The sequence below is a fragment of the Scyliorhinus torazame genome, chromosome 24, assembly GCF_047496885.1.
Source record: "Scyliorhinus torazame isolate Kashiwa2021f chromosome 24, sScyTor2.1, whole genome shotgun sequence".
NCBI classification, from domain to species: Eukaryota; Metazoa; Chordata; class Chondrichthyes; order Carcharhiniformes; family Scyliorhinidae; genus Scyliorhinus; species Scyliorhinus torazame.
The window spans coordinates 25,755,807-25,778,758 of record NC_092730.1 but is presented as its reverse complement, the minus strand read 5'-3'; the positions used below and the strand labels follow the sequence as shown (position 1 = coordinate 25,778,758).

At 58.3% G+C, this 22,952-nt stretch overlaps 1 protein-coding gene across 2 annotated transcripts in view; it reads left to right on the top strand.

The window, feature by feature from the left end:
* snx15 (sorting nexin 15) overlaps positions 1-22,952 on the top strand; it is a 73,696-nt gene that overhangs the window by 28,737 nt on the left and 22,007 nt on the right. For both annotated transcript variants that reach the window (XM_072489475.1, XM_072489474.1), the window contains exons 4-6: positions 10,048-10,163; positions 12,637-12,877; positions 17,833-17,988. In XM_072489475.1, coding sequence (XP_072345576.1) covers positions 10,048-10,163; positions 12,637-12,877; positions 17,833-17,988 — 513 coding nt within the window. The remainder of the gene's footprint in view (positions 1-10,047; positions 10,164-12,636; positions 12,878-17,832; positions 17,989-22,952) is intronic.

The following is a 22,952-nucleotide window of genomic DNA, read 5'->3' as shown; positions in this document are numbered from 1 at the left end:
CCTGCTGTACCTGCACGCCAACCTTCAGCGACTGCTGTACCTGCACGCCAACCTTCAGCGACTGCTGTACCTGCACGCCCACCTTCAGCGACTGCTGTACCTGCACGCCAACCTTCAGCGACTGCTGTACCTGCACGCCAACCTTCACCGCCTGCTGTACCTGCACGCCCACCTTCAGCGACTGCTGTACCTGCACGCCCACCTTCAGCGCCTGCTGTACCTGCACGCCCACCTTCACCGCCTGCTGTACCTGCACGCCCACCTTCAGCGACTGCTGTACCTGCACGCCAACCTTCACCGCCTGCTGTACCTGCACGCCCACCTTCAGCGACTGCTGTACCTGCACGCCCACCTTCAGCGACTGCTGTACCTGCACGCCAACGTTCACCGCCTGCTGTACCTGCACGCCCACCTTCACCGCCTGCTGTACCTGCACGCCCACCTTCACCGCCTGCTGTACCTGCACGCCCACCTTCAGCGACTGCTGTACCTGCACGCCCACCTTCACCGCCTGCTGTACCTGCACGCCAACCTTCACCGCCTGCTGTACCTGCACGCCCACCTTCAGCGACTGCTGTACCTGCACGCCCACCTTCAGCGACTGCTGTACCTGCACGCCCACCTTCACCGCCTGCTGTACCTGCACGCCAACCTTCACCGCCTGCTGTACCTGCACGCCCACCTTCAGCGACTGCTGTACCTGCACGCCAACCTTCAGCGACTGCTGTACCTGCACGCCAACTTTCACCGCCTGCTGTACCTGCACGCCCACCTTCAGCGACTGCTGTACCTGCACGCCCACCTTCAGCGCCTGCTGTACCTGCACGCCCACCTTCACCGCCTGCTGTACCTGCACGCCCACCTTCAGCGACTGCTGTACCTGCACGCCAACCTTCACCGCCTGCTGTACCTGCACGCCCACCTTCAGCGACTGCTGTACCTGCACGCCCACCTTCAGCGACTGCTGTACCTGCACGCCCACCTTCAGCGACTGCTGTACCTGCACGCCAACCTTCAGCGACTGCTGTACCTGCACGCCAACCTTCAGCGACTGCTGTACCTGCACGCCAACCTTCACCGCCTGCTGTACCTGCACGCCAACCTTCACCGCCTGCTGTACCTGCACGCCCACCTTCAGCGACTGCTGTACCTGCACGCCCACCTTCAGCGCCTGCTGTACCTGCACGCCAACCTTCAGCGACTGCTGTACCTGCACGCCCACCTTCAGCGACTGCTGTACCTGCACGCCCACCTTCACCGCCTGCTGTACCTGCACGCCCACCTTCAGCGCCTGCTGTACCCGCACGCCAACCTTCAGCGCCTGCTGTACCTGCACGCCAACCTTCAGCGACTGCTGTACCTGCACGCCCACCTTCACCGCCTGCTGTACCTGCACGCCCACCTTCAGCGACTGCTGTACCCGCACGCCCGCCTTCAGCGACTGCTGTACCCGCACGCCCACCTTCAGCGACTGCTGTACCTGCACGCCCACCTTCACCGCCTGCTGTACCTGCACGCCCACCTTCAGCGACTGCTGTACCTGCACGCCAACCTTCACCGCCTGCTGTACCTGCACGCCCACCTTCAGCGACTGCTGTACCTGCACGCCCACCTTCAGCGACTGCTGTACCTGCACGCCAACCTTCACCGCCTGCTGTACCTGCACGCCCACCTTCACCGCCTGCTGTACCTGCACGCCCACCTTCACCGCCTGCTGTACCTGCACGCCCACCTTCACCGCCTGCTGTACCTGCACGCCCACCTTCACCGCCTGCTGTACCTGCACGCCAACCTTCACCGCCTGCTGTACCTGCACACCCACCTTCAGCGACTGCTGTACCTGCACGCCCACCTTCAGCGACTGCTGTACCTGCACCTCCACCTTCAGCGACTGCTGTACCTGCACGCCAACCTTCACCGCCTGCTGTACCTGCACGCCAACCTTCACCGCCTGCTGTACCTGCACGCCCACCTTCAGCGACTGCTGTACCTGCACGCCCACCTTCAGCGACTGCTGTACCTGCACGCCTACCTTCACCGCCTGCTGTACCTGCACGCCCACCTTCAGCGACTGCTGTACCTGCACGCCAACCTTCAGCGACTGCTGTACCTGCACGCCAACCTTCACCGCCTGCTGTACCTGCACGCCCACCTTCAGCGACTGCTGTACCTGCACGCCCACCTTCAGCGCCTGCTGTACCTGCACGCCCACCTTCACCGCCTGCTGTACCTGCACGCCCACCTTCAGCGACTGCTGTACCTGCACGCCAACCTTCACCGCCTGCTGTACCTGCACGCCCACCTTCAGCGACTGCTGTACCTGCACGCCCACCTTCAGCGACTGCTGTACCTGCACGCCCACCTTCAGCGACTGCTGTACCTGCACGCCCACCTTCAGCGACTGCTGTACCTGCACGCCAACCTTCAGTGACTGCTGTACCTGCACGCCAACCTTCAGCGCCTGCTGTACCTGCACGCCCACCTTCAGCGACTGCTGTACCTGCACGCCCACCTTCAGCGACTGCTGTACCTGCACGCCAACCTTCAGTGACTGCTGTACCTGCACGCCCACCTTCACCGCCTGCTGTACCTGCACGCCCACCTTCAGCGACTGCTGTACCTGCACGCCAACCTTCACCGCCTGCTGTACCTGCACGCCCACCTTCAGCGACTGCTGTACCTGCACGCCCACCTTCACCGCCTGCTGTACCTGCACGCCCACCTTCAGCGACTGCTGTACCTGCACGCCAACCTTCAGTGACTGCTGTACCTGCACGCCAACCTTCAGTGACTGCTGTACCTGCACGCCCACCTTCACCGCCTGCTGTACCTGCACGCCCACCTTCAGCGACTGCTGTACCTGCACGCCAACCTTCAGCGACTGCTGTACCTGCACGCCCACCTTCACCGCCTGCTGTACCTGCACGCCCACCTTCACCGCCTGCTGTACCTGCACGCCAACCTTCAGCGACTGCTGTACCTGCACGCCCACCTTCAGCGACTGCTGTACCTGCACGCCAACCTTCAGCGACTGCTGTACCTGCATGCCAACCTTCAGCGACTGCTGTACCTGCACGCCAACCTTCAGCGACTGCTGTACCTGCACGCCCACCTTCAGCGACTGCTGTACCTGCACGCCCGCCTTCACCGCCTGCTGTACCTGCACGCCAACCTTCACCGCCTGCTGTACCTGCACGCCCACCTTCAGCGACTGCTGTACCTGCACGCCAACCTTCAGCGACTGCTGTACCTGCACGCCAACCTTCACCGCCTGCTGTACCTGCACGCCCACCTTCAGCGACTGCTGTACCTGCACGCCCACCTTCAGCGCCTGCTGTACCTGCACGCCCACCTTCACCGCCTGCTGTACCTGCACGCCCACCTTCAGCGACTGCTGTACCTGCACGCCAACCTTCACCGCCTGCTGTACCTGCACGCCCACCTTCAGCGACTGCTGTACCTGCACGCCCACCTTCAGCGACTGCTGTACCTGCACGCCCACCTTCAGCGACTGCTGTACCTGCACGCCCACCTTCAGCGACTGCTGTACCTGCACGCCAACCTTCAGTGACTGCTGTACCTGCACGCCAACCTTCAGCGCCTGCTGTACCTGCACGCCCACCTTCAGCGACTGCTGTACCTGCACGCCCACCTTCAGCGACTGCTGTACCTGCACGCCAACCTTCAGTGACTGCTGTACCTGCACGCCCACCTTCACCGCCTGCTGTACCTGCACGCCCACCTTCAGCGACTGCTGTACCTGCACGCCAACCTTCACCGCCTGCTGTACCTGCACGCCCACCTTCAGCGACTGCTGTACCTGCACGCCCACCTTCACCGCCTGCTGTACCTGCACGCCCACCTTCAGCGACTGCTGTACCTGCACGCCAACCTTCAGTGACTGCTGTACCTGCACGCCAACCTTCAGTGACTGCTGTACCTGCACGCCCACCTTCACCGCCTGCTGTACCTGCACGCCCACCTTCAGCGACTGCTGTACCTGCACGCCAACCTTCAGCGACTGCTGTACCTGCACGCCCACCTTCACCGCCTGCTGTACCTGCACGCCCACCTTCACCGCCTGCTGTACCTGCACGCCAACCTTCAGCGACTGCTGTACCTGCACGCCCACCTTCAGCGACTGCTGTACCTGCACGCCAACCTTCAGCGACTGCTGTACCTGCATGCCAACCTTCAGCGACTGCTGTACCTGCACGCCAACCTTCAGCGACTGCTGTACCTGCACGCCCACCTTCAGCGACTGCTGTACCTGCACGCCCGCCTTCACCGCCTGCTGTACCTGCACGCCAACCTTCACCGCCTGCTGTACCTGCACGCCCACCTTCACCGCCTGCTGTACCTGCACGCCAACCTTCACCGCCTGCTGTACCTGCACGCCAACCTTCAGCGACTGCTGTACCTGCACGCCCACCTTCAGCGACTGCTGTACCTGCACGCCCACCTTCAGCGACTGCTGTACCTGCACGCCCACCTTCAGCGACTGCTGTACCTGCACGCCAACCTTCACCGCCTGCTGTACCTGCACGCCAACCTTCACCGCCTGCTGTACCTGCACGCCCACCTTCAGCGACTGCTGTACCTGCACGCCCACCTTCAGAGACTGCTGTACCTGCACGCCAACCTTCAGTGACTGCTGTACCTGCACGCCCACCTTCAGCGACTGCTGTACCTGCACGCCCACCTTCACCGCCTGCTGTACCTGCACGCCAACCTTCAGTGACTGCTGTACCTGCACGCCCACCTTCACCGCCTGCTGTACCTGCACGCCCACCTTCAGCGACTGCTGTACCTGCACGCCAACCTTCACCGCCTGCTGTACCTGCACGCCCACCTTCAGCGACTGCTGTATCTGCACGCCCACCTTCAGCGACTGCTGTACCTGCACGCCAACCTTCACCGCCTGCTGTACCTGCACGCCCACCTTCACCGCCTGCTGTACCTGCACGCCCACCTTCACCGCCTGCTGTACCTGCACGCCCACCTTCAGCGACTGCTGTACCTGCACGCCAACCTTCACCGCCTGCTGTACCTGCACGCCCACCTTCACCGCCTGCTGTACCTGCACGCCCACCTTCACCGCCTGCTGTACCTGCACGCCCACCTTCAGCGACTGCTGTACCTGCACGCCAACCTTCACCGCCTGCTGTACCTGCACGCCCACCTTCAGCGACTGCTGTACCTGCACGCCAACCTTCAGCGACTGCTGTACCTGCACGCCAACCTTCAGCGCCTGCTGTACCTGCACGCCCACCTTCAGCGACTGCTGTACCTGCACGCCCACCTTCAGCGACTGCTGTACCTGCACGCCCACCTTCAGCGACTGCTGTACCTGCACGCCAACCTTCAGTGACTGCTGTACCTGCACGCCCACGTTCAGCGACTGCTGTACCTGCACGCCCACCTTCAGTGACTGCTGTACCTGCACGCCCACCTTCAGTGACTGCTGTACCTGCACGCCCACCTTCACCGCCTGCTGTACCTGCACGCCCACCTTCACCGCCTGCTGTACCTGCACGCCCACCTTCAGCGCCTGCTGTGCCTGCACGCCAACCTTCACCGCCTGCTGTACCTGCACGCCCACCTTCAGCGACTGCTGTACCTGCACGCCCACCTTCAGTGACTGCTGTACCTGCACGCCCACCTTCACCGCCTGCTGTACCTGCACGCCCACCTTCAGCGACTGCTGTACCTGCACGCCAACCTTCAGTGACTGCTGTACCTGCACGCCCACCTTCAGCGACTGCTGTACCTGCACGCCCACCTTCACCGCCTGCTGTACCTGCACGCCCACCTTCACCGCCTGCTGTACCTGCACGCCCACCTTCACCGCCTGCTGTACCTGCACGCCCACCTTCAGCGACTGCTGTACCTGCACGCCCACCTTCAGTGACTGCTGTGCCTGCACGCCCACCTTCAGCGACTGCTGTACCTGCACGCCAACCTTCAGTGACTGCTGTACCTGCACGCCCACCTTCACCGCCTGCTGTACCTGCACGCCCACCTTCAGCGACTGCTGTACCTGCACGCCCACCTTCAGTGACTGCTGTACCTGCACGCCCACCTTCAGCGACTGCTGTACCTGCACGCCAACCTTCAGCGACTGCTGTACCTGCACGCCCACCTTCAGCGACTGCTGTACCTGCACGCCAACCTTCAGCGACTGCTGTACCTGCACGCCAACCTTCAGCGACTGCTGTACCTGCACGCCCACCTTCAGCGACTGCTGTACCTGCACGCCCACCTTCACCGCCTGCTGTACCTGCACGCCCACCTTCACCGCCTGCTGTACCTGCACGCCAACCTTCAGCGACTGCTGTACCTGCACGCCAACCTTCAGTGACTGCTGTACCTGCACGCCCACCTTCAGCGACTGCTGTACCTGCACGCCAACCTTCAGTGACTGCTGTACCTGCACGCCCACCTTCACCGCCTGCTGTACCTGCACGCCCACCTTCAGCGACTGCTGTACCTGCACGCCAACCTTCAGCGACTGCTGTACCTGCATGCCAACCTTCAGCGACTGCTGTACCTGCACGCCAACCTTCAGCGACTGCTGTACCTGCACGCCCACCTTCAGCGACTGCTGTACCTGCACGCCAACCTTCACCGCCTGCTGTACCTGCACGCCAACCTTCAGCGACTGCTGTACCTGCACGCCCACCTTCAGCGAATGCTGTACCTGCACGCCCACCTTCAGCAACTGCTGTACCTGCACGCCCACCTTCACCGCCTGCTGTACCTGCACGCCAACCTTCAGCGCCTGCTGTACCTGCACGCCCACCTTCAGCGACTGCTGTACCTGCACGCCCACCTTCAGCGACTGCTGTACCTGCACGCCCACCTTCAGCGACTGCTGTACCCGCACGCCCACCTTCACCGCCTGCTGTACCTGCACGCCAACCTTCAGCGACTGCTGTACCTGCACGCCAACCTTCACCGCCTGCTGTACCTGCACGCCCACCTTCAGCGACTGCTGTACCTGCACGCCCACCTTCAGCGACTGCTGTACCTGCACGCCCACCTTCACCGCCTGCTGTACCTGCACGCCAACCTTCAGTGACTGCTGTACCTGCACGCCCACCTTCACCGCCTGCTGTACCTGCACGCCCACCTTCAGCGACTGCTGTACCTGCACGCCCACCTTCAGCGACTGCTGTACCTGCACGCCAACCTTCACCGCCTGCTGTACCTGCACGCCCACCTTCAGCGACTGCTGTACCTGCACGCCCACCTTCACCGCCTGCTGTACCTGCACGCCCACCTTCACCGCCTGCTGTACCTGCATGCCCACCTTCACCGCCTGCTGTACCTGCACGCCCACCTTCAGCGACTGCTGTACCTGCATGCCCACCTTCACCGCCTGCTGTACCCGCACGCCCACCTTCACCGCCTGCTGTACCCGCACGCCCGCCTTCAGCGACTGCTGTACCTGCACGCCAACCTTCAGCGACTGCTGTACCTGCACGCCAACCTTCAGCGACTGCTGTACCTGCACGCCCACCTTCACCGCCTGCTGTACCTGCACGCCAACCTTCAGTGACTGCTGTACCTGCACGCCCACCTTCAGCGACTGCTGTACCTGCACGCCCACCTTCAGCGACTGCTGTATCTGCACGCCCACCTTCACCGCCTGCTGTACCTGCACGCCCACCTTCAGCGACTGCTGTACCTGCACGCCCACCTTCACCGCCTGCTGTACCTGCACGCCCACCTTCACCGCCTGCTGTACCCGCACGCCCACCTTCACCGCCTGCTGTACCCGCACGCCCGCCTTCAGCGACTGCTGTACCTGCACGCCAACCTTCAGCGACTGCTGTACCTGCACGCCAACCTTCACCGCCTGCTGTACCTGCACGCCAACCTTCAGCGACTGCTGTACCTGCACGCCCACCTTCAGCGACTGCTGTACCTGCACGCCCACCTTCACCGCCTGCTGTACCTGCACGCCCACCTTCAGCGACTGCTGTACCTGCACGCCCACCTTCAGCGACTGCTGTACCCGCACGCCCACCTTCACCGCCTGCTGTACCTGCACGCCAACCTTCAGCGACTGCTGTACCTGCACGCCCACCTTCACCGCCTGCTGTACCTGCACGCCCACCTTCAGCGACTGCTGTACCTGCACGCCCACCTTCAGCGACTGCTGTACCTGCACGCCCACCTTCAGCGACTGCTGTACCTGCACGCCCACCTTCAGCGACTGCTGTACCTGCACGCCCACCTTCAGCGACTGCTGTACCCGCACGCCCACCTTCAGCGACTGCTCCACCTTCACACCCAGGTCTCGCTGCACTTCACCTTTTCCTGAACTGCCGCCATTCAGACAATTACCTGCCGTCCCTGTTTTTACCACCAAAGTGGATAACCTCACATTTACCCACATTATATTGCGTTTGCCAAGTATTTGCCCCACTCAGCCAGCCTGCCCAAGTCACCCTGCAGCCTCTCTGCATCCTCCTCACACACACACTGCCACCCAGCTTAATGTCGCCTGCAAATTTGGAGATATTCCTTTGCCAGATCATTAGTGTATATTGTGACCAGCAGGGGTCCCAGCACTGAACCCTGCCGTACCCCACGAGTCACTGCCTGCCACTCTGAAAAGGACCCGTTTATTCCCCCTCTCTGCTTCCTGTCTGCCAACCAGTTCTCTATCCACGCCAATACATTAACCCCAATGCCGTGAGCTTTAATTTTGCTCACTAATCTCTTGTGTGGGACCTTGTCAAAAGCCTTTTGAAAGTCCATATACACAACATCCACTAGTTGACCCTTGTCCCCTCTACTGGTCACATCCCGAAAGGCGTGCTTGTTGGGTGATTCTGAATTCTCCCTCTGTACCCGAACAGGCGCCGGAATGTGGCGACGAGGGGATTTTCACAGTAACTTTATTGCGGTGTTAATGTACGCCTACCTGTGACACTAATAAAGATTATTTATTAGCCTCAAAAAATTCCAGATGATTTGTCAAGCGCGATTCCCCTTCAGTGAATCCGTGCTGACTTGGACCGATCCTGTCCCCACTTTCTAAATGCTCAGTTATTTCATCCTTAATAATTGACTCCAGCATTTTCCCCACCGCCGATTTCAGGCTAACTGGCCTATAATTCCCCGATTCCTCTCTCCCTCCTTTTTTAAAAAGCGGGGTTACATTAGCCGCCCTCCAATACATTGGAACTCTTCCAGAGATTAGGAAGTGCCGCAATTCAGTCAACATCCTTGCCTTTACTCCCACGCCTCCACCCTATCCCCGTAACCCAGTCACACCACCTAATATTTTGGACACTAAGGGACAATTTAGCACGGCCAATCCACCTAACCTGCACATCTTTGGACTGTGGGAGGAAACCGGAGCACCCGGAGGAAACCCACGCAGACACGGGGAGAACGTGGAGCCTCCGCACAGACAGTGACCCAAGCCGTGAATCGAACCCGGGACCCTGGAGCTGTGAGGCGGCAGTGCTAACCACTGTGCTGCCGTGCCGCCCATAAGATCGAAAGTAATTGTTCACCTGATCTGCCACCTATTTGTTGCCCATTATGAATTCACCTGATTCTAACTAAGGGACCTACATTTGTCTTCACCAGTTTTTATTCTCTGCACATATCTATAGAAGCTTTTGCAGTCAGTTTTTGTGCTTTCTGCAAGTTTACTCTCGTATTCTATTTTCCCTCCAAATTAAACCTCTTGTCCTCCTCCTGCTGAATTTTAAATTTCTCCCAGTCCTCCGACGGGCTACTTTTTCTGGCCAGTTTATTTCCTTCTTCTTTGGCTTGAACACGATCCCTGATTTCTCTTGATAGCCATGGTTGAGCTGGCTTCCCCGTCTTCCTCTTGCACCAGCCAGGGACGTACAATTGTTGAAGTTCATCCATGTGTTAAATGTCTGCCATTGCCTATCCACCGTCAAGCCCCTAAATATCCTTTGTCAGCTTATCTTGGCCAATGCACGTCTCATACCATCGCTGTGGTTGCGTGCGCCAGTTTTGGCTGGCGGTGTTAAGTGTCGCTCTCTCTGTTCCCAGGGCGCTTCGACGAGGCGGTCATCGAAGAGAGACGTCGATGCGCCGAGGAGATGCTGCAGTTCACAGTTAACATCCCAGCCTTGTACAACAGCCCACAGCTCAAAGACCTCTTCAAGGTGTGTGCCCACTGCTGGTGGTCCGGGACTCTCACTGGAATTATAAAAACCTCAGTCGCAGTAACGGCGACCGTGACAACCGCCATCGAGTGTCGTAAAAACCCATTTGGTTCACTACGGTGGGGAAGGAAATCTGCTGTCCTGGTCTGGCCTACATGTGACTCCAGACAGTAATGTGATTTACTCTTAACTGCCCCCTCTCTGAACCGGGCCGAAGCCAGACGCTCACTTCAATGGACAACAAATGCTGGGACTCGCCCAGTGTTATGGGCCAGGGTTTAGAGAATAGAAAGTGTAGCATGGAGTTCACCTGCCCGACAACTTTTACTCGATTGTGGTCTGGGGAGCACACGGCCCACTCTACAGGCGTGGGACAGCAGAAATGGAAAAGTTTTTTAAAGCAAAACAATGTTTATTCTATGAACTCAAGTTAACCTTTTTAAAACATACAGTGAACATCTCAGCAACCATCAATTCAAATACAACCCCCAAAGAATACAACACTAAGTAACCCTTAATAACTTCCCAAACAACATCCAGAAGACAAAAGAAACCTTTAAACAGAAGCACATCAGGTTTACATTCACTACTGAGAACATTTATAATTCTGAATTCACCAAATGGTCAAGAGATAGTCTTTTCATGGCAGAGAGATCAACAGTACACCTGCTCTGTCTGGCTTCAGCTCCAACACTGAACACAAAACTAAAACACACCCTGCTCAAAAACGAAAGTAAAAAGCTGACAGACAGCCCAGCTCCACCCACTCTCTGACATCACTGCAGTAATAAACACCCATTTTTTTAAAGGTACACTCACTACAGATATTTCAAAAAAATAAAAAAATTAGGTTTTCACAAATTATCAACAACAAAATGATAAAGGAACCCAACGGGGTTAAATGCAAAACACAGTAAAACAACCCCCCTGCCCCCCTCCCCTGTACATAAATAATAAATTAACACCCCGAGTTAACACAAAGCAAACATAGCAAATATATACACCCCCCCCCCCCCCCCCAGTTGCTGCTGCTACTGCTCTCTGTCTACCGCTCTGCCAGGAAGTCTAAGAACGGTTGCCACCGCTTGAAGAACCCTTGTACCGACCCCCTTAAGGCGAATTTCACCCTCTCCAATTTAATAAACCCCACCATATTGTTGATCCAGGATTCCACGCTTTGGGGCCTCGCATCCTTCCACTGTAGAAGAATCCTCTGCCGGGCGACCAGGGGCGTAAAGACCAGAATTCCGGCCTCTTTCGCCTCCTGCACCCCCGGCTCCTCTGCCACCCCAAATATTGCGAGCCCCCAGCCCGGTTTGACCGTGGATCCTACCACCCTCGACACCGTCCTCGCTACGCCCGTCCAAAATTCCTCCAGCGCTGGGCATACCCAGAATATATAGGTGTGATTTGCTGGGCTCCCTGAGCACCTAACACACCTGTCCTCACCCCCAAAGAACCGGCTCATCCTAGTCCCGGTCATGTGTGCCCTGTGCAGCACCTTAAACTGTATGAGGCTGAGCCTCGCGCACGAAGAGGAAGAGTTCACCCTCCCCAGGGCATCTGCCCACGTCCCCTCTTCGATCTCCTCTCCCAACTCCTCCTCCCACGTACCTTTCAACTCCACCACCGAGGCCTCCTCCTCCTCCTCCATCACCTGGTAAGTTTCCGAGATCTCCCCCCCCCCCCCCGCCCCCCGAGAGCACCCTATCCTGTACTGTGTGTGGCAGTAGCCGCGGGAATTCCACCACCTGCCGTCCGGCAAATGCCCTTACCTGGAAGTACCTGAAGGTGTTCCCCGAGGGGAGCCCTTCCTTCTCCTCCAGCTCACCCAGCCTCGCGAACTTCCCGTCCACAAACAGGTCCCCCAGCCTTCGTATCCCTGCCCTGTGCCACCCCAAAAACCCACCATCCATTCTCCCTGGGACAAACTGGTGGTTCCCCCGTAATGGGGTCCCTGCCGAGGCCCCAACGTCCCCCCTGTGCCGCCTCCACTGCCCCCAGATTTTGAGGGCCGCCGCCACCACCGGGCTCGTGGTATACCTCCTTGAAGGGAGCGGCAGCGGCGCCGTTGCCAGCGCCCCCAGACTCGTACCCACACAGGACGCCATCTCCAGCCTCTTTCATGCAGCCCCCTCCCCCTCCATCACCCACTTGCGCACCATCGTCGCATTGGCGGCCCAGTAGTACCCACAGAGGTTGGGCAGCGCCAGTCCCCCCCCTATCTCTACTCCGCTCCAGGAACACCCTTCTCACCCTCGGAGTCCCTCGCGCCCACACAAACCCCATTATACTCCTGTTAACCTGCCTGAAAAAAGCCTTTGGGATAAACATGGGGAGGCACTGGAACAGGAACAAAAACCTTTGTTTTTGCGAGGTGAGGCTAGGGGTGGTGAGGTGAGGGAGTTGGGAACGAGCAGGATGAGGTGAGGGGGCCTGGATCAGTAATGACTGGTGTCTCCTCTCTCCCCAGGACGGCAAGGTTTCCCAGCCTCTGGATCTCGCCGCTGCTCACGATGCCCCGAGACTACCCGCCCCGCTCATCCCTTTGCCCTCGGGAGCGGGTGAACTGCCGGGATCGTGGCCCAGCCTGGCGCCCCCCTGGCCTGAATCGGGAGGATTGACTCAGTCCCCGGGCAGAAACCAGGTGGACGGAGGGGAGACCGAGCGCGCTGACTCACACTGCTCATCACTAAAGACACACCGGACTGTGGGTAACTTCTGCTTTGTGGCTGGACCTGGTGTTGCAGAGTTTCACTGGAGTACAGGGGAGGCAGTGGGAGGGGAGGCGGTGGGAGGGGAGGAGGGGAGGCGGTGGGAGGGGAGGAGGGGAGGCGGTGAGGTGGGGTGGGGAGGAGGGGTGGGGTGAGGAGGTGGGAGGGGAGGCGCGGGGAGGAGGGGGCGGGGGAGGAGGGGCGGGGAGGAGGGGCGGTGGGGAGAGGGGAGGAGGGAGAGGGGAGGCGGGGAGAGATGGGGGGAGTGGGGAGGTGGGGGCGGTAGGAGGGGGCGGGGAGAGGGGAGGCGGGGGCGGGGGAGGAGGGGCGGGGGGTGGGGGAGGAGAGGCGGGGGGAGGCGAGGGGAGGTGGGAGGAGGGGGCGGCGGGGAGAGATAGGGGGGAGAGGGAGGTGGGGGCGGTGAGAGGGGAGGTGGGGAGAGGGGAGGAGGGGGCGGGGAGAGTACATAGAAAATACAGCACAGAACAGGCCCTTCGGCCCACGATGTTGTGCCGAACCTTTGTCCTAGATTAATCATAGATTATCATTGAATTTACAGTGCAGAAGGAGGCCATTCGGCCCTTTGAGTCTGCACCGGCTCTTGGAAAGAGCACCCTACCCAAACTCAACACCTCCACCCAACACCAAGGGCAATTTGGACATTAAGGGCAATTTATCATTGGCCAATTCACCTAACCCGCACATCTTTGGACTGTGGGAGGAAACCGGAGCACCCGGAGGAAACCCACGCAGACACGGGGAGGATGTGCAGACTCCGCACAGACAGTGACCCAAGCCAGAATCGAACCGGGGACCCTGGAGCTGTGAAGCAATTGTGCTATCCACAATGCTACCGTGCTGCCCTTGAGAACAAATAAATCTACACTATATCATTTTCCCGTAATCCATGTACCTATCCAAAAGCTGCTTGAAGGTCCCTAATGTTTCCGACTCAACTACTTCCACAGGCAGTGCATTCCATGCCCCCACTACTCTCTGGGTAAAGAACCTACCTCTGATATCCCTCCTATATCTTCCACCTTTCACCTTAAATTTATGTCCCCTTGTAATGGTTTGTTCCACCCGGGGAAAATGTCTCTGACTGTCTACTCTATCTATTCCCCTAATCATCTTATAAACCTCTATCAAGTCGCCCCTCATCCTTCTCCGTTCTAATGAGAAAAGGCCTAGCACCCTCAACCTTTCCTCGTAAGACCTACTCTCCATTCCAGGCAACATCCTGGTAAATCTTCTTTGCACCTTTTCCAAAGCTTCCACATCCTTCCTAAAATGAGGCGACCAGAACTGTACACAGTACTCCAAATGTGGCCTTACCAAAGTTTTGTACAGCTGCATCATCACCTCACGGCTCTTAAATTCAATCCCTCTGTTAATGAACGCGAGCACACCATAGGCCTTCTTCACAGCTCTATCCACTTGAGTGGCAACTTTCAAAGATGTATGAACATAGACCCTAAGATCTCTCTGCTCCTCCACATTGCCAAGAACTCTACCGTTAACCCTGTATTCCGCATTCATATTTGTCCTTCCAAAATGGACAACCTCACACTTTTCAGGGTTAAACTCCATCTGCCACTTCTCAGCCCAGCTCTGCATCCTATCTATGTCTCTTTGCAGCCGACAACAGCCCTCCTTACTATCCACAACTCCACCAATCTTCGTATCGTCTGCAAATTTACTGACCCACCTTTGGGGGCGGGGGGGAGGGGAGGCGGGGAGGAGGGGGAGGCGGGGAGAGGGGGTAGGTGGGGAGAGGGGAGGGGGAGGTGGGGAGAGGGGAGGGGGAGGTGGGGAGAGGGGAGGCGGGGGAGGTGGGGAGAGGGGAGGAGGGGAGGTGGGGAGAGGGGAGGCGGGGAGAGGGGAGGAGGGGGAGGCGGGAGGTGGGGAGAGGGGGAGAGGGGAGGAGGGGGAGAGGGGAGGAGGGGAGAGATAGGGGGAGAGGGGAGGTGGGGAGAGATGGGGGGAGAGGGGAGGTGGGGAGAGATAGGGGGGAGAGGGGAGGTGGGGAGAGATAGGGGGGAGAGGGGAGGTGGGGAGGAGGGGCGCGGATAGGGGATGCGAGGAGAGGGGAGGTGGGGGGAGGGGCGGTGGGGGGAGGAGGCGGAGGGAGGGGAGGTGGAGGGAGGGGAGGTGGGGAGTGGGGAGAGGGGAGGAGGGGGCGGGGAGGCGGGGAGAGGGGGGTTGGGAGGTGGGGGGAGGCGAGGTGGGGGAGAGGGGAGGCGGGGAGAGGGGAGGCGGGGAGAGGGGAGGCGGGGAGAGGGGAGGCGGGGGAGAGGGGAGGCGGGGGAGAGGGGAGGTGGGGAAAGATAGGGGGGAGAGGGGAGGTGGGGAGAGATAGGGGGGAGAGGGGAGGTGGGGAGAGGGGAGGTGGGGAGAGGGGAGGTGGGGGAGAGGGGAGGTGGGGGAGAGGGGAGGAGGGGGAGAGGGGAGGAGGGGGAGAGGGGAGGAGGGGGAGAGGGGAGGAGGGGAGGAGGGGAGAGATAGGGGGGAGAGGGGAGGTGGGGGAGAGGGGAGGAGGGGAGGTGGGGGAGAGGGGAGGTGGGGGAGAGGGGAGGAGGGGAGGTGGGGGAGGTGGGGGAGAGGGGAGGAGGGGAGAGATAGGGGGGAGAGGGGAGGTGGGGAGAGATAGGGGGGAGAGGGGAGGCGGGGAGAGGGGAGGCGGGGAGAGGGGAGGCGGGGAGAGGGGAGGCGGGGAGAGGGGAGGTGGGGGAGAGGGGAGGTGGGGGAGAGGGGAGGAGGGGGAGAGGGGAGGAGGGGAGAGATAGGGGGGAGAGGGGAGGTGGGAGAGATAGGGGGGAGAGGGGAGGTGGGGGAGAGGGGAGGTGGGGGAGAGGGGAGGAGGGGAGAGATAGGGGGGAGAGGGGAGGTGGGGAGAGATAGGGCGGAGAGGGGAGGTGGGGAGAGGGGAGGCGAGGAGAGGGGAGGTGGGGAGAGGGGAGGAGGGGGCGCGGGGAGGGAAGGGGAGGGGGAGAGGGGAAGAGGGGGCGCCGAGAGGGGAGGCGGGGGAGGGGAGAGGGGTGGGGGGAGAGGGGAGGAGGGGGCGGGGAGGCGGGGGAGGGGAGAGGGAGAGGGAGAGGGGAGGGGGATGGGAGATGGAGGCGGGGGCGGGGGGCGGGGAGGCGGGGAGAGATAGGGGGGAAAGGGGAGGTGGGGAGAGATAGGGGAGGTGGGGAGAGATAGGGGGGAGAGGGGAGGGGAGGAGGGGGCGCGGAGAGGGGAGGAGGTGTCCGGGAGAAGGGAAAGAACGTGGGGGAGGCGGGGGAGAGGGAGATTAGAGATTTGGGAGATTGCGGGATGGGCGAGAGGGGGGGTTATGATGCGAGGAGGATGGCGAGGAGTGGAGCTGATAGGGAGGGAAGGTGAGAGTTGAGAATGAGGTCACTCGGTTAGTTGAGCTTGTGCTGCTCTGATCTCGCTCTCCACCCAAACTCGAGCATCATCAATTGCCGAGGAGCCTGCTAATCGTTTACACACCAAAGCTTCCTGCCCTCAGTGTTCCCCCACTATTCCCAACTGGGTATTCCCAACTGGGTATTCCCAACTGGGTATTCCCAACCGGTTATCCCAACCGGTATTCCCAACCGGGTATTCACAACCGGTATTCAACTGGGTATTCCCAACCGGGTATTCCCAACCGGTTATCCCAACCGGGTATTCCCAACCGGGTATTCCCAACCGGTATTCCCAACCGGGTATTCCCAACCGGTATTCCCAACCGGTTATTCCCAACTGGATATTCCCAACCGGTATTCCCAACTGGGTATTCCCAACCGGATATTCCCAACCGGGTATTCCCAACCGGTTATCCCCAACCGGGTTATCCCAACCGGGTATCCCAACTGGGTATTCCCAACTGGGTATTCCCAACCGGTATTCCCAACTGGGTATTCCCAACCGGTTATCCCAACCGGTATGCCCAACCGGGTATTCCCAACCGGTATTCCCAACTGGGTATTCCCAACTGGATATTCCCAACCGGATATTCCCAACTGGGTATTCCCAACCGGTTATTACCAACCGGTTATCCCAACCGGGTTATCCCCAACCGGGTATCCCAACCGGGTATCCCAACCGGTATTCCCAACTGGGTATTCCCAACCGGTATTCCCAACTGGATATTCCCAACCGGATATTCCCAACCGGGTATTCCCAACCGGATATTCCCAACCGGTTATCCCAACCGGGTATTCCCAACCGGGTATCCCAACCGGTTATTCCCAACCGGTTATTCCCAACCGGTTATTCCCACCGGGTTATCCCCAACCGGGTATCCCAACCGGTATTCCCAACCGGGTATTCCCAACCGGTATTCCCAACCGGTATTCTCAACTGGGTCTTCCCAACCGGTATTCCCAACCGGGTATTCCCAACCGGTTATCCCAACCGGTTATTCCCAACCGGTTATTCCCAACCGGTTATCCCAACCGGGTTATCCCCAACCGGGTAGCCCAACCGGTATTCCCAAATGGTTACCCCAACCGGTATTCCCAAATGGTTACCCCAACCGGTATTCCCAACTGGGTATTCCCAACCGGTATTCCCAACTGGTATTCCCAAACGGTTATCCCAACCGGTTATCCCAACCGGGTATTCCCCTGTCAATTTCACTGGGACGTCCGAACTCCACTCTCCGTCACTCTCTGCTTTGACCAATTGCGTTTCCGTAACTCCCTCCGCGATGATTCGATGACTCTCCGGCGATGAGGAGCCTGCTGGCTTTCCCTGATTGGCTGTGGGGAGGAGGGTGCCATGACGCTGGGTGTGTGGGAGACGGGGTGCAGTTGAAGGTGATGCAGGCTGAAGGCCTCTGGCGAAGGCAGTGCCCCGACTGCCCGCCATGCTCCCTGTAAGATTGAGTCTCCTCACGCAGTGCCGTGCCCCGGGGGTAGATCCCCTCGCCACTTCCCGCACTGACGACGCCTCTTGTGTTGCAGACGAAGAGGATGCTGGTCAGGAGCAGGAGGAGGAGACGGGTTCGCCATTCGATTCCGGGGCCGAGGAAGAACACGACGAGGCCAGGCTGCAGGCCGGCTCCCCTCTCTCCGACACGGAGCTGGCGTTCTTTGACCCATGTGCCAAGGACGCTGGGGGTAAGTACAGGCCATTGCCAGACAAGAGCTGCCGAGGAGCACGGGCCACCTGGGAACAAGCACCCCTTCAGACAGCTTGGGAACGGCCGATCAATACTCCTATCGGCCCGGGGATCTGTGGCATCAAATCTAAACAGGATTCGTGTATCGGAGCTCACTTCGCCTCTCAATATAGACACAGCACCAGAGCAATACTGGTCATTGACTTTATCAACAGGTACAGCACGGGTTAGATACAGAGTGAAGCTCCCTCTACACTGTCCCCACCAAACACTCCCAGGACAGGTACAGCACGGGGTTAGATACAGAGTAAAGCTCCCTCTATACTGTCCCCATCAAACACTCCCAGGACAGGTACAGCACGGGGTTAGATACAGAGTAAAGCTCCCTCTACACTGTCCCCACCAAACACTCCCAGGACAGGTACAGCACGGGGTTAGATACAGAGTAAAGCTCCCTCTATACTGTCCCCACCAAACACTCCCAGGACAGGTACAGCACAGGGTTAGAAACAGAGTAAAGCTCCCTCTACACTGTCCCCATCAAACACTCCCAGGACAGGTACAGCACGGGGTTAGATACAGAGTAAAGCTCCCTCTACACTGTCCCCATCAAACACTCCCAGGACAGGTACAGCACGGGTTAGATACAGAGTAAAGCTCCCTCTACACTGTCCCCATCAAACACTCCCAGGACAGGTACAGCACGGGGTTAGATAGAGAGTAAAGCTCCCTCTACACTGTCCCCATCAAACACTCCCAGGACAGGTACAGCACGGGGTTAGATACAGAGTAAAGCTCCCTCTACACTGTCCCCATCAAACACTCCCAGGACAGGTACAGCACGGGGTTAGATACAGAGTAAAGCTCCCTCTACACTGTCCCCATCAAACACTCCCAGGACAGGTACAGCACGGGGTGAGATACAGAGTAAAGCTCCCTCTACACTGTCCCCATCAAACACTCCCAGGACAGGTACAGCACGGGGTTAGATACAGAGTAAAGCTCCCTCTACACTGTCCCCATCAAACACTCCCAGGACAGGTACAGCACGGGGTTAGATACAGAGTAAACTCCCTTTACACTGTCCCCATCAAACACTCCCAGGACAGGTACAGCACGGGGTTAGATACAGAGTAAAGTTCTCTCTACACTGTCCCCATCAAACACTCCCAGGACAGATACAGCACGGGGTTAGATACATAGTAAAGCCCCCTCTACACTGTCCCCGTCAAACACTCCCAAGACAGGTACAGCACGGGGTTAGATACAGAGTAAAGCTCCCCCTACACTGTCCCCATCAAACACTCCCAGGACAGGTACTGCACGGGGTTAGATACAGAGTAAAGCTCCCCCTACACTGTCCCCATCAAACACTCCCAGGACAGGTACAGCACGGGGTTAGATACAGAGTAAAGCTCCCTCAACACTGTCCCCATCAAACACTCCCAGGACAGGTACAGCACGGGGTTAGATACAGAGTAAAGCTCCCCCTACACTGTCCCCACCAAACACTCCCAGGACAGGTACAGCACGGGGTTAGATACAGAGTAAAGCTCCCTCAACACTGTCCCCATCAACCGCTCCCAGGACAGGTACAGCACGGGGTTAGATACAGAGTAAAGCTCCCTCTATACCGTCCCCATCAAACACTCCCAGGACAGGGACAGCACGGGGTTAGATACAGAGTAAAGCTCCGTCTACACCGTCCCCATCAAACACTCCCAGGACAGGGACAGCACGGGTTTGGATACAGAGCAAAGCTCCCTCTACACTGTCCCCATCAAACACTCCCAGGACAGGTACAGCCCGGGGTTAGATACAGAGTGAAGCTCCCTCTACACCGTCCCCCTCAAACACTCCCAGGACAGGTACCGCACGGTGTTAGATACAGAGTAAAGCTCCCTCTACACTGTCCCCATCAAACACTACCAGGACAGGTACAGCACGGGGTTCGATACAGAGTAAAGCTCCCTCGACATTGTCCCCATCAAACACTCCCAGGACAGGTACAGCACGGGGTTAGATACAGAGTAAAGCTCCCCCTACACTGTCCCCATCAAACACTCCCAGGACAGGTACAGCACGGGGTTAGATACAGAGTAAAGCTCCCTCAACACTGTCCCCATCAAACACTCCCAGGACAGGTACAGCACGGGGTTAGATACAGAGTAAAGCTCCCTCTATACCGTCCCCATCAAACACTCCCAGGACAGGGACAGCACGGGGTTAGATACAGAGTAAAGCTCCGTCTACACCGTCCCCATCAAACACTCTCAGGACAGGGACAGCACGGGTTTGGATACAGAGCAAAGCTCCCTCTACACTGTCCCCATCAAACACTCCCAGGACAGGTACAGCCCGGGGTTAGATACAGAGTGAAGCTCCCTCTACACCGTCCCCCTCAAACACTCCCAGGACAGGTACCGCACGGTGTTAGATACAGAGTAAAGCTCCCTCTACACTGTCCCCATCAAACACTACCAGGACAGGTACAGCACGGGGTTCGATACAGAGTAAAGCTCCCTCGACATTGTCCCCATCAAACACTCCCAGGACAGGTACAGCACGGGGTTAGATACAGAGTAAAGCTCCCCCTACACTGTCCCCATCAAACACTCCCAGGACAGGTACAGCACGGGGTTAGATACAGAGTAAAGCTCCCTCAACACTGTCCCCATCAAACACTCCCAGGACAGGTACAGCACGGGGTTAGATACAGAGTAAAGCTCCCCCTACACTTTCCCCACCAAACACTCCCAGGACAGGTACAGCACGGGGTTAGATACAGAGTAAAGCTCCCTCAACACTGTCCCCATCAAACACTCCCAGGACAGGTACAGCACGGGGTTAGATACAGAGTAAAGCTCCCTCTATACCGTCCCCATCAAACACTCCCAGGACAGGGACAGCACGGGGTTAGATACAGAGTAAAGCTCCCTCTACACCGTCCCCATCAAACACTCCCAGGACAGGGACAGCATGGGTTTGGATACAGAGCAAAGCTCCCTCTACACTGTCCCCATCAAACACTCCCAGGACAGGTACAGCACGGGGTTACATACAGAGTAAAGCTCCCTCTATACTGTCCCCACCAAAACACTCCGAGGACAGGTACAGCACGGGGTTAGATACAGAGTAAAGTCCCTCTACACTGTCCCCATCAAGCACTCCTAGGACAGGTACAGCACGGGGTTAGATACAGAGTAAAGCTCCCTCTACACTGTCCCCATCAAACACTCCCAGGACAGGTACAGCACGGGGTTAGATACAGAGCAAAGCTCCCTCTACACTGTCCCCATCAAACACTCCCAGGACAGGTACAGCACGGGGTTAGATACAGAGTAAAGCTCCTTCTACACTGTCCCCATCAAACACTCCCAGGACAGGTACAGCACGGGGTTATATACAGAGTAAAGCTCCCTCTGCACTGTCCCCATCAAACACTCCCAGGACAGGTACAGCACGGGGTTAGATACAGAGTAAAGCTCCCTCTACCCTGTCCCCATCAAACACTCCCAGGACAAGTACAGCACGGGGTGAGATACAGAGTAAAGCTCCCTCTACACTGTCCCCATCAAACACTCCCCGGACAGGTACAGCACTGGGTTAGATACAGAGCAAAGCTCCCTCTACACTGTCCCCATCAAACACTCCCAGGACAGGTACAGCACGGGGTTAGATACAGAGTAACGCTCCCTCTACACTGTCCCCATCAAACACTCCCAGGACAGGTACAGCACGGGGTTAGATACAGAGTAAAGCTCCCTCTACACTGTCCCCATCAAACACTCCCAGGACAGGTACAGCACGGGGTTAGATATGGAGTAAAGCTCCATCTACACTGTCCCCATCAAACACTCCCAGGACAGGTACAGCACGGGGTTAGATACAGAGTAAAGCTCCCTCTATACCGTCCCCATCAAACACTCCCAGGACAGGGACAGCACGGGGTTAGATACAGAGTAAAGCTCCCTCTACACCGTCCCCATCAAACACTCCCAGGACAGGGACAGCATGGGTTTGGATACAGAGCAAAGCTCCCTCTACACTGTCCCCATCAAACACTCCCAGGACAGGTACAGCACGGGGTTACATACAGAGTAAAGCTCCCTCTATACTGTCCCCACCAAAACACTCCGAGGACAGGTACAGCACGGGGTTAGATACAGAGTAAAGTCCCTCTACACTGTCCCCATCAAGCACTCCTAGGACAGGTACAGCACGGGGTTAGATACAGAGTAAAGCTCCCTCTACACTGTCCCCATCAAACACTCCCAGGACAGGTACAGCACGGGGTTAGATACAGAGCAAAGCTCCCTCTACACTGTCCCCATCAAACACTCCCAGGACAGGTACAGCACGGGGTTAGATACAGAGTAAAGCTCCTTCTACACTGTCCCCATCAAACACTCCCAGGACAGGTACAGCACGGGGTTATATACAGAGTAAAGCTCCCTCTGCACTGTCCCCATCAAACACTCCCAGGACAGGTACAGCACGGGGTTAGATACAGAGTAAAGCTCCCTCTACCCTGTCCCCATCAAACACTCCCAGGACAAGTACAGCACGGGGTGAGATACAGAGTAAAGCTCCCTCTACACTGTCCCCATCAAACACTCCCCGGACAGGTACAGCACTGGGTTAGATACAGAGCAAAGCTCCCTCTACACTGTCCCCATCAAACACTCCCAGGACAGGTACAGCACGGGGTTAGATACAGAGTAACGCTCCCTCTACACTGTCCCCATCAAACACTCCCAGGACAGGTACAGCACGGGGTTAGATACAGAGTAAAGCTCCCTCTACACTGTCCCCATCAAACACTCCCAGGACAGGTACAGCACGGGGTTAGATATGGAGTAAAGCTCCATCTACACTGTCCCCATCAAAAACTCCCAGGACAGGTACAGCACGGGGTTTGGTACGGAGTAAAGCTCCCTCTACACTGTCCCCATCAAACAC